General features: G+C 34.6%; 1 protein-coding gene across 1 annotated transcript in view; it reads right to left on the bottom strand.

Moving 5' to 3' along the window:
* LOC107474961 (uncharacterized) overlaps window positions 1–3,450 on the bottom strand; it is a 22,768-nt gene extending 19,318 nt beyond the window's left edge. Inside the window, exons 1-3 of the mRNA XM_052257863.1 lie at window positions 2,638–3,450; window positions 2,192–2,452; window positions 800–1,627 (exon numbers count right to left, since the gene is read on the bottom strand). Of these exons, the coding sequence (XP_052113823.1) occupies window positions 800–1,627; window positions 2,192–2,452; window positions 2,638–3,405 (1,857 nt within the window). The 5' untranslated portion in view covers window positions 3,406–3,450. The remainder of the gene's footprint in view (window positions 1–799; window positions 1,628–2,191; window positions 2,453–2,637) is intronic.
* Window positions 3,451–12,295: the final 8,845 nt, after the last annotated feature.

The following is a 12,295-nucleotide window of genomic DNA, read 5'->3' as shown; positions in this document are numbered from 1 at the left end:
ATTTTCTAATTTATTATATAAATGTATAAAATATATGTGCATGTTGTGCGGTCAAAATATAGTTCTTTTCGAAATTGAAGGGTGAGAAAAACATTCCACTATAAGATAATCAAATACTCTATATACTAACAAGAATTTGCTAATGAACTGAGAAATGTGTCCAATTGGTATTCTCAATAAGTTGCGATTCAAAGAAAAACTTACTTGCACATACATACTGCATGCAAATAGAGGGCTTGACTTTGCAGAAGACCTTAATTTTTATTTGAATGCGAGACTACCTATTCACAAAAAATAATAAAATCAAAATATATATCTGCCCTTAGTATGTAATTTCTATTGCACGGTTTTTATCAGTTCACTATTTTTTATTTAAAGCCTCTATAAACGTACTAAATAGGAGAAAGTTAGAAGATATATATAGAAAGGAAATTTAAATTAGTCTAATTGTCTTACATATGTAAATTTTATAATCAGATAAAAAGAATGAGATATTTTACAAATTTCTAATGATAGTGTATGCGATGCAAAAATCACAATTAATGAATTTTGTAATTAAGATTATGCTCTATATATTAGTCATGATCATGATTAGTAGCCTTCTTCCTACTTACCACTTAATCAGAGATTCAGATTAATGCAAAAGGAATAAATAAAATATAAATAAAAATTAAGGGTATATAATTGGCAGACTTTATGATCCTTTAACTGCATATGACACACTTGCAACAACGAGGATTTTAACTTTAAGGGAAAATAGAAACAAATTTAATGGTATAGTTTCAAATTTATTGCATACCTGATTATCTTTGAATAATTGTTCAATAGTAATATTAAGATCACCTTTCCACTGCTTTCTTTGATTTTCCACTTCAACTGTCCTCAGATATGGTGCTATAATGGATCCTGGTGAGAAAACCTCCATTTGAGGACATGCTTTGACAATGAACCATATCAAAGATGGGAATATGAGTGCATGTTTCCCATAGCAAAAGCTTCTCAAACTAATTAGAGTAGAGAGTTCTAAGTATTCCAAGTTCTCAAATATGATATCTTCATCTGCTTCTTCATCATCAACATTCACAACATCCTTTATCATCTCACAATTTCTTACTATCAACTTTTCTAGTTGCATTAAACTTTTAGCAATGGAGGATGTCATCAAATGAGTCATCCCTTTGCAGTTTTCAACATACAACTCTTTCAAACTTTGGAATGACACTGACGATGACACCACGCTTACCATATTAGGACAAGCGCTAATACCTAAACTCTCAAGATTTTGAGGGGCAAGTTGATCAGCTAGAGATTCTTCGTGCCAAATATGTTTGAGATGCTCCATTTCAAAAAGCTCCAATTTCCTCACTTGTTGAGCAATCCTTGTACTGCAATGAGCACTTTCTTCAACAGGAAACAATGTTTGCATAGAACTTTGTCTTACTTGAAGACCCACTACATTGGGAAATATTTCAAGTAAATCATTCCACCAAGTAAGCTGTGTGTCATAAAGACATTGCATGCGAAGAGTTTCTACTTTTGGAAATTTAGCTTCTTCCATGTGGTCATTGAGTATCATCATTGCATCCTTGCCATTTAGTGCCAATTGTTCCAATGAGTTGCGGTTTAGCTGAAATACCAAATACCCAAAGCAAATAAATTTCTCATTTTGTCCTAGTTTGTTTTATTTTGTTTATTTAAAAGTATAGTCCGATTTTGTTTTGATTAATGCATATGAAGATAAACACAAAGTCACATAATAAACATAGAAAAGAATCATTGAAGGTAAACATTTGTATCGTGAAGGTAAACATTTGTAGTGCCTCACAGCGAAATACATTTAATATCTTTAATGAGGGGCACTCTAAAATAAACCTTCCTAAATAAAAACTCTTGAGCTTTTCCAGTTGCATAAATTGTAAGAAACTCAAGTAAGGGAAGCTAAAGTTGATTTCAATTGTTTCTTTCTCCATTGAAACAATTTCTTCAACTCCACAAGAAACTACATTAAGCCATTGAAGATGTCTGAGATCTTGGCTTACGGACAGTGGAAACAGATACAACAAGCTTTTGCATTCAACAACATCAACTATGCACAATTTCTCAAAACTAACAATTTGGTAAGTGTCCATATGTGCTTTAATTTCGGTAAGCCAGACAAGATTAATTTTTTCAATTTGCTAGCTTGATTCACTTTCTCTGCTCCATTAGACTTCATTCCTTTCACATCAAACAGTGTTACTAATGAATCACAATTCCGTACTTCCAGTTCTTCTAATTCATGTAGAACTTGCAATGTGTTTGACGTAAAAAGAACATCTGACAAAAACTCACATTTTTGCACCACCAGAGATTTTAAATTGCCAAATAAATTATGGTATTCTTTGTCATACCAAAAGTCTCTCAACTCTGGATAATCAGACAGGGTCAAATGTCTGAATCTACAAAATGATACCTGTTCAATAAAAATTAAATATCAATGGACATAAAAATGGGAAAAAACATAATAACAAGAAAAAGTATGGTCCAATAACATTTAAGAATGCATGTGTGTGGATTTTGTTGCTATCATTTCTCCTTAACTAATAGTTAATGATAGATACAGTAGAAATTTAAATTAAAACCAAAATTAAGACAAACCTTATCCTCAAACAACTTGTTTATTGTTCCATTCAAGTCTCCTTCCCAAAAATTTTGTTTATTGTTTTCTTCTATTTGAACTTGCTGAAGATCAGGTGTGCTTGTGTCTCCTGTAGAGAAAATTTCCATTCGAGGACATTCTTTCACCAATACATTCTCCAACAGTGGAAAGAGAAGAGAGCATTTGCATGAGCAAAAGCTACGCAACCTTGGTAAAGACACAAGTTCAAGTGTCTCCAAGCTGGAGAATACAATTTCTTTGTCTTTCTCATTTTCATTTGCATTCATTATATCTTGTAGTAAATTGCATGACTCAATTTTCATTGTTGCGAGGTTGACAAGACTCTTTGCTGTTAAGCATGTTATCAGATTGATCATTCCATTACAGTTTGCTACCTCCAAATGTCTCAAGTAAGCAAAGGTAACAGAGGAAGGCACCAAATTTACCAAACTAGAACAATGGACAACAGCTAACTGTTCAAGATGTTGGAGAACAGGGTCAATTTGAAGTCCTTCTTTACATATATGATCAAGGTCATGTAGCTGATTTAGAGTAAGGTCCTTTAGTCGTGTGCTAATTGTGACTTGTCCCTCCTCAATACCGATGCTTTGATCATGAAATATCTCTACAAAAGAACTCCATTCAACAATTAGTTTTTCCAAATTCTGCGCATTTTCCAAAAACCAATGTGGAAATGTGGTGCCTTCACTTTCAAATAAAGACACACTCAGATGTTCAAGTTTGTCGTATTGGTCTTGTGAATACATGCTTTGCAATATAACCTCAACATTATTATTGTTTACTCCCAAAACTTTCAAGTTCCCAAGTACCTGTTGAATGAAACAAACCAAATATGATTATTTTAGAGATATTTTTATATACACCACGAAAAATGAGTGATTTTTCTTTCAAGTTAATTGATTACCAAAAAATAATTAAAGAAAGAAAATATGTAATAAAAACACAAGATAAATAAATAGCTATAATCAAATATGGAGGGAGTACTTGTTCATTGTTGTTATTTTTTGTTAAACTTTTTTGTTTGGTGAGAAGTTGATTTTTTAGGTTATTAAACGTGGATTAGTAGAAAAAGAATTGTTATGTACCAGTTTAATTTTTTTTTTATTGAAAAAATACAGGAACATTTAATTACAAGAAATAAGGGGTTTAGCCATGGAAAAAATTATGGCTAAACTCTAAGATAATAGTAGCAACTATATATTGGCCACGAAAGAATATTTATGGTTAATCCGGGGGTTGTATTTTCAATTTGTCACTATTTTAGAGTTATTAGCCACAGTTTTAAACATCGTGGAGACTTTCAAAGAGTCACGATTTGTATATCATTACCCACGCGTAATGCCGTGGCTAAATAAAAATAATCAAAACAAAAAGTATAATTCTACCACACTTCATCTATAGCTAATTTGTGCAGACTGGATTTTGCAGTTACAATTTTTTGTGTGGCTAATATCGGCTTATTTAATCACACTATTTTCGTTGCTAACTCACACTATTTTTCACATACAATCCACGACTAATTTGTGCTAATTTATTCTAATTGAACAATTTTATTAAATTAAAATTATATTTATATATATATAACATTAATAACAAAAATCAAATTTTTTAAATATATAATATTTAACATTTTTTTATAACAACAACAACAAATAAAAAAATTCTAACATAAATAAAAAAATTCTAACATCTTCTAGAATAAATATATTTAAAATTTCAATAATTACTTATTAAATAAACCAATTAAATGTCTGACATATCACTGAATAGACTAAACACTTTATCACTATATTTTGATAACAAAAATTTGTGCGAGCTGTCAACTGGATTTTAGTTTCTTCATATCCATAACTTTTTCTCTAAAGTTTCAACCAATTTCTCTAAATTTATCATATGTTGCTTAGATATGTTGCTGGAGACTCTTCCTGCCAAAATCTACCGGACATACAGCACTACTAAAACCACACACACATTCTACATTTTCAGCATCAAAGACATTTTCAATTTATAGCATTGCTCTACGGGCCATTATACCCAGAAACCACCATACTAATAAATTCGCGCCATTATATCGACCTTGTCGATGCCCATAAGATTTATCATGAGTTTTTCATCATTTTTCAAATGCCAAACTTGAATTGTCGTCATTGTGTGAGTTGTGATTTCTACCGTGAAAGTGTCTACAACCGAATACAAAATTGAATAAAATAAATAAATCAAATATTAGAACTCAAAAAATTATGAAAAAAATATTGAAATTGCATATACCTTTTGTAAACCCCGCTAAAAATGGTAAATAATTAGTTAATAAATTGTATTTTAATTAGAAAAGTTAAAAATGTAAAACTAATATCAAAATAGGATAGAGCTCGTCGAAACGAGAATTTTAATACCAATTTCAAAAATTTGGCCCAAAATTAGACCGGAAAGACTGAACCGGTTGAACCGGGGTCCAAATCAGACCCGTGGGTCCAACCGGACCCATACTTAAAAAGGGGACAGAAGCTCTTCTTCCCCATTCTTCATCAAACACGCCAAACAGGTTGGGGAAGGAAGAGAGCTCCCTAACCCTCACTCAAACTTTACCTCTCAATAACTTTTGATTTGGAGCTCCGATTGACAAACCATTTGCGACTGCACTTTCACCGCGACGAGCTCTACGAAACTCATGAAACAATTTGGTAGGAAACTCATTATTTCCTTCTCAGCCAGCTTCCCCTAATTTCGAAAATTCATAAACAATTAAGTTAAAAATTGTTCAATTCTTGTGTTCTAGGTTCAAGTTAGCTTCCGGGACTTATGGGTTCAAGATATTGAGCATATGGGTATGGTAAGGATACCCTAACCTAGGCTTAATCTTGTATTTATTATGAAAAAACTGAAATTGGAATATGTATATGTATTAGGAGTAGATTAAGTGGGTATATATGCATTGGAATTTAATTGGGAATATTTGGAGGCTTGTTGGTGATCAAAGCTTAGTTTGTGGCTGTTTTACTTGAGCTTGGAGGAGCTGTAATTTTGTGTTGAGAGGATGCCTTGGGTGAATTAAGTGATCGGTCAAGTTATGGTTTAAGTTTCGCACGTTTAATATTTACGGTGTTGTAAAAACTTAGGTTAGAGGAACCATAGGATAAGTTAAATTGTTTGTTGTATTTAATGATTAGCCTTGTAATGTTGTTAGAATAGATTTGTTGGTGGATATATAATGGAATTATGAGGTGTGGAAGTTATTAATGGTGTGCTCTTATATTTATTTATGATGGATTAGGATTGGTGTTTGTTAATAAGGATGTAGAGTTGTGTTGTGGTGGTATTGCATATGCTGTAAATAATTATGTAATGATCGGAATTACATGAGACCAAGCTTGGGTTAAACTTGGAAATATAAGAAACTAAACTAGAAAATTTGGGACCTTTTTGTTAAATATACAATTTATGAAAAATTTTTAAACTTAGGTTGTTAAATCTGTCCAGCAGCAGAAAATGTCAAACAGGACAACAACTTGTTTGTCTTGTTGCGACTTCTACGAGTTGAGTTTTGGAGCAAAACTAATTTTGTTATAAAATTTTATTAACTTTCTTTATTTCTATAAAACTTCAAAATTTTAAGAGTTGAATATTGGGAGTTGTGAATTTTTGAATATTAGTGGTCAAAGCTGAAAAGAAACAGATTTCAGCAAGTTATGCACCAACTTCCAATGCTTGTAACTCTTAGAATTAAATAGCAATTGGGTTACAACCAAGACACACTTGTTTCTGGATGAACTAGGAGTTCCCAAACCAAAATTTAGCTTAATTGAAATTTTGTAATAAAAGTTATTCAAATTGAAAGGTACTAAGCTTGTTGGTTTCTAAAATAGATTTTGACTCCTTTTTACTTAACTTCCAAGTAATGTAACTTCTTCATTAAAAATGGTATTAACTCAGAACCAATTGAGAAAGAAACCTGGATGAGTAAAGTTTAACTACATTAATTTTTTAAGTCATTGGATTTAACTTGGATTTTATATTGAATTTTGAATATCACATGCTGTTGCTATTTTTCTGGTTTTATGCACTGCAGAGCAGTCACGGTTTTTCCTTTATTCCTGAGGCTAGAGAAATCCAAAATTTATTATCTTTGGTTTGTTAGAAAGCTTATTTCAAGATGAATTCCTGAACATAAAATTTGTGCAATTCCGAGTTCATTTGTTATATTAAAAACAGAAAAGAAAATAGAGTGTCGAGGATGTCTTAGTGATAGTCATGGGTTCGAGAAGTTAAAGTTTAATCTTCGTGTGATGTGATTGATTTAATGTTAGAGTTGGGTTAATTTTAAGATTATTCGATATTAAGAAGGTTGAGAAGAGTTTGATAAATAGTTTGGTCAGGACCCGAAAAGGGTAATCAAGATGAATTATAAGGGAATGATGATGAAAAATGTGAAAGGGAGGTTGTTAATAAAAGGAGTTAACATGCCATGGCTTGATGAATGATTAAATAATGATTATGACTATGAAATGGCTTATGAATGATGATATCTGAGATATGAGTTTCCCTGGGTAAAAACTGTGGCTCGCCACCATGTGTTCCAAGTTGATTCTCGATACTCTGTTAACCCTACGTCGTAAGGGTGACCGGGCACGTATAAATTTCCGGGTATGGATAACCCCCATTGAGTGATTTATATGATGATCGAATGTGAACTTTATGCATAGACTCTTGGGGATGAGCGACAGGGGATAGTCTAAGGTTTTTGGACTTGTCGGGTTAGCTGGATAACCGACAGATGGGCCCCATCAGCCATAGGATAGGCATACATCATATGCATTTGTTTGTTTTGATTGCTATGCATTTCCTGAGTTTGCCTAATTGATATATATCACCTGCTATCTGTTATACTTGCTATTTGTACTATCTGCTCATTACTTGTGCGTGACCTTGTTTGGTTGCTTGTTTCTGTTGCATTGTGGATGATAGAGGGATGGATGAAATGGAGAAATGGTTTGGTGTTAGATTCGGATTGAAATTGAGTAAGTTAGGTAGATTTAGAATACCTACCCCTATTTATAGCTTTTAATTAGTAATTAAGTTGGATAATTGTATAACGGAGTTCTATGATTGCCTATGGTATTTTCAGGACCTTATTTATTATACGCGTGGCACTTTTACCATGTTGAAAACCTCCAGTTCTCATTCCATAATGTATTGTTATTTTTTAAACACAAGTCGAGAGGCTTCTCGCTAGGCGTCTGGATCCTGGAAAGCGAAGTAGTCCTTGGGTGTATTTTGGCTTCTGGCTATATATATGTATATATATGTTTAGCTTACTCTCCAAGTAACTTATGTATGCTGCTCCTTTTAGAGGTTGAGGGAGAGATAGGAGTTATTTTGATATTATAGTGTATTTTGGGATATTTTGAGAATACTTCTGTATGTTTATATGTATATATATATCCTCCGGCTAGCCTTAGCTTCGCAGACTGAGTCAGGGGCTAGTTATGCTGCTTCCTTGGTTGTCCTTTATTCTTTTGCTTATCTTTATCATGTTCCTATTAAGTTTTTTAGCACGCAAGTAATCCTTTCCTGAGCGTTGAGCTTTTTATTTTGCGATTTTATTTTACCCATTTTTCAAGGCTCCTAGTTAAATATCTTTTTCATTATTATTATTATTATATATATATATATTACTATTCTTAGAGGTCGTCATACCTTACTATCTCAGTCTTATGACTTAATCATAATACTAAGTATGGTAGGGTGTTACATTATGGTATCAGAGTAGTTCGTTCCTATAGAGCCTGAGGACATACTGAATATGCTATTGTGCATTCTCTGTTTATGTGTCTATGTGCTATTAGGATATCTAAGTGATATGTGTAGCATACATGTTCGTGAGCATGCATTTGGGACTCTTAAGCACTAAACCTGAGATATTGAGACTGATCACCTTAATATCAATTGTTTGGTGTGAACAGGGACCAAATGTTGACTCGCGGATCCGAGCATGGTAACTGGAAGGAAAATCCTAGGACCGAACTAATGCGATGACCCCGAGATGGAAGCTCGGGTGCTGGTACGAGCAACACAAGTCGATACTATAGGTCCATGACTCTTACTGATTTCCTCAAGAGTGGTCCACCCCGATTTAATGGAAACGCTAATGTGCTAGAGGCTGATCTGTGGTTTCGAGAGGCGGAGAGATTCTTATACACTCAGTACATACTGGAAGTACAGTCGGTAGAAGTAGTGACTTGCATGTTGGAGGGAGATGCTCAGGAATGGTGGCAGGAGTTATATCACACCTTGCAGATGGAGTTAACAGATATCCCTTGGAGTAGATTCAAGACGAAATTTTACAGAAAATATTTCTTACATGCAATTCGCATTGCAAAAGAATTGGAGTTAATGCAACTGAAGTAAGAAAATATGTCTGTTGCTGACTATACCCGTGAGTTCGACAACTTGTGTCATCTCTCAAGAGTTTGTCAAGGAAATCCAGTTGACTATGAGGCGTGGAAGTGTGTTCAATATGAGAAAGGGCTTAGAAGAGACATCTTCAACTGCGTGAGTCCGCAAAGGTTAACGGATTTTCCTAAATTGGTTATGAAAAGTCAATCACATAATGTTACTCTATGAAGTCAACAATGTTACCGGAAGGCTATGGAGAGACTACTCCAGATGAGCCGCATAGAGCCGAACTAGGTGTATTTTACAGGTGCGGGAAGCCGGGGCGTGTAGCTCGAGACTGTCCACACAAAAAACGCTGGGATGCAGTCGAATCCGATCTTCAGACCCGAGGTAACCTTAAGCTAGCAGTTGAGGTTTTAACTACCTTGCGTATCATTAATATATGTATAATCCAATTGTGAAGCACGACAAGTTTTGATGATCGTGGAGTCCGAACCGATGATTAGTCGAAGCCTACTAGTTGTCGAGATGGAGCGATACTTAGCTAACATAGATGAATGGTTAGGTTCTTAGAAGATAGGAATCCAAATGATGAGGTGGAAGCCGGGTGAATTATATCTAAGGAATTGGAACCGTTGAGAGCTATGCGGAGTTACCGTTTGAAATCTAGTGACGTTAAGATTTCAAGGAGAAAGGAATAGAGCGAGTTCAATCTTTAGTTATAAATTGATCGCGAGACAAGTGGAAGTGAGACCGAATTCCTATACGAGAGAGTTTCCAAGACCGTTTTTGAAAATGTACCAGAATTTCCACCTTAGAGAGAGCGTGAGTTTGTCATAGACGTAGTGTCAAGAATCGGATCAGTGTTGATTGCACCACAAGTGAAGATATTATTAGAATCAGCAGAGTTCAAGACCGAGTTAAAGAGAATACTGGGAGAAAAGATCGTCTAACTAGGTGTTTCTTTGGGAGAGTGTGCCAACTAATCTTCATGACTTAATCTAACATTTCTCTTGTAGCCTACATTCAAAGTTCTACCTTGAACCTTCTTCTGTAAAAACCCATTGTTCTTTCGATCGTGTTCCCTACTCGTACAAGTTTGTCTCTTTTGAATTTAACTTGAATTCATCCTAACATAATCACGTAATTTTTGAATCCTGGTGATCTGTGGCGCGTGAAATTGCTCCCTTATGGGAACTTGCATTCCTTTCAAGCCAACTAGAACCTATACAATCCGACATGCCTTATTCTTTCTATTTAACCTTTGATTCGAACTTCTTTTCTGAAATGCAACTAGGTTTCTCTTCTTGTGCATCCCATTGATTCTGTACAACTTCGGTTAAGTGTATATAAGACTTTCTTTTGAATTCTGATGAACACCGTTCATGCTATTCATTCGTTCCTTTGAACATAACTTTTCTTTGAAAAATAAACTCGTATTAGATTTTGCGTCACACATAACCCTTAGATGCAATTATTAGAGTGTTAATCCCTTAAAGCAAGACTTTGGAACATGAAAGTAAACTAGCGATATTGCGAGGGAATTCAAAACCTTAATCCTCACCGATCGTATCGCTCGTGACTAAATAGATGCAACAAGGTGCACCGTGTGAATGAAATACCAGAACTCGTTGGAAGCCTTTGAGCCATAGAAAGAAGATTAAATCTTATGCCAGTGCTTGTATCACTTGAACCTAATGAACCATTTGGGAAATTATTATGATGCATTATTGGAAGACTGAAGATGCATGTTGAAGCAACATCGTAAGATCGTAGCAGACGCCTTAAGCAAGAAGTTTCTAAGAGATTTTTGGACGTTAATTCCAAATGAGAGAACGTTAGATAAAGTATAGTTCTATGTTGGAGAGTGCTAGTGTAGTTGGAAGGGTCGAACTAAATCCATTGCCAGTTTACAACATGATAACGATGAAGTACGGGACACATAATGAGTCAATAAGTAACCGCCAAAAAGCCTGGTAAACAAAAGGAAATTAAGAAGAGATTTACATGACCAATGCTGAAATAAAGATCATAAAGTCAAGGACTTAAGAAGTGCAATACTGGTAATAAGGAGCTATTAAGAGTACCGAAGCCAGTTGAATCAAGAAGACACCAAGAGAGGGTTGGTTGTGTGTCAAAATCGGAAGATGGAAAGAGAGACTGTTGTCTAAAGCTTACAAGAGAAGATTTTTGAAATTTCTGTGAGATTTCTAAAATCTACCACGAATCCAAGAAGATATTTTGAGCAACCAAAAATGAAGAACGAAGTAGAAATCTATGTGATTACAAATTTGACGTATGAGAAAGAAAAGAGAGACCACCAGGAGTCATGCGGAGTGCTACAACCGTTGAAGGTTCTACATTAAAGGTAACAGAAAATAGCCATTGATCTCATAATAGGTTACCGAGGACTAGGACAAAAGGTGATTCTATTAGGGAACTATGGATCAAGTGACCAAGCCCGTTTTGACAATCGGAGTAACTACTTATTGGGGATATCGAAGAGACTATACATCAGAGAGAAGATGAGACTTCACCATGTGCTAAATCCCTTTGAATTAACCAAAAACTGGAATATTGAACGTCTTAGTTCCTGAATTTGACAGCCGAGACAACGGAGGAAGAGTTATACAAACCTGAGTTAGAATTTTCATTATAAAAGCCGACAAAAGAGTTAGGCGGATCTAACAAAAAGATTTCTCAAGTTGGAAGGAAGAAGATACCTATTCCTAAAGATCACTTCAATGAACTAGAATCGGATGACCAATCAAAAACTAAAAAGCTAAATCCCAGTTACATCGGACCAATGGCGTATAGGATCGCTCTACCACCACATCGCTCGAACCTGCATGACGTGTTTCACGTATCACAGCTTCGTAATTACATTTTTGATCCTAGTCATGTCCTAGAACCGAAATCAGTCTAAGTGAGAGAAGATCTAACGCTTCTAATAACTCCGGTTAGGATTGATGATACCAGCAGCAAGCATCTACGTAGAAAGGAGGTTTCCTTGGTGAAATAGCTTGGAGTCGGGCTGGTATTGAAGAACATACCTGGGAGCATGAGTCAGAGATGCGAAAGGACTACCCACACCTCTTTACAGGTAACTCACTTTGAATTTTGAGGGCAAAATTCCTAATTAGATGCGTAGGATGTAAACCCCGCTAAAAATGGTAAATAATTAGTTAATAAATTACATTTTAATTAGGAAAGTTAAAAATGCAAAACTAATATCAAAATAGG

This window comes from Arachis duranensis, chromosome 2 (genome assembly GCF_000817695.3).
Source record: "Arachis duranensis cultivar V14167 chromosome 2, aradu.V14167.gnm2.J7QH, whole genome shotgun sequence".
In the NCBI taxonomy this organism is placed as follows: domain Eukaryota; kingdom Viridiplantae; phylum Streptophyta; class Magnoliopsida; order Fabales; family Fabaceae; genus Arachis; species Arachis duranensis.
This window is presented reverse-complemented; position numbering and strand designations above follow the sequence as displayed.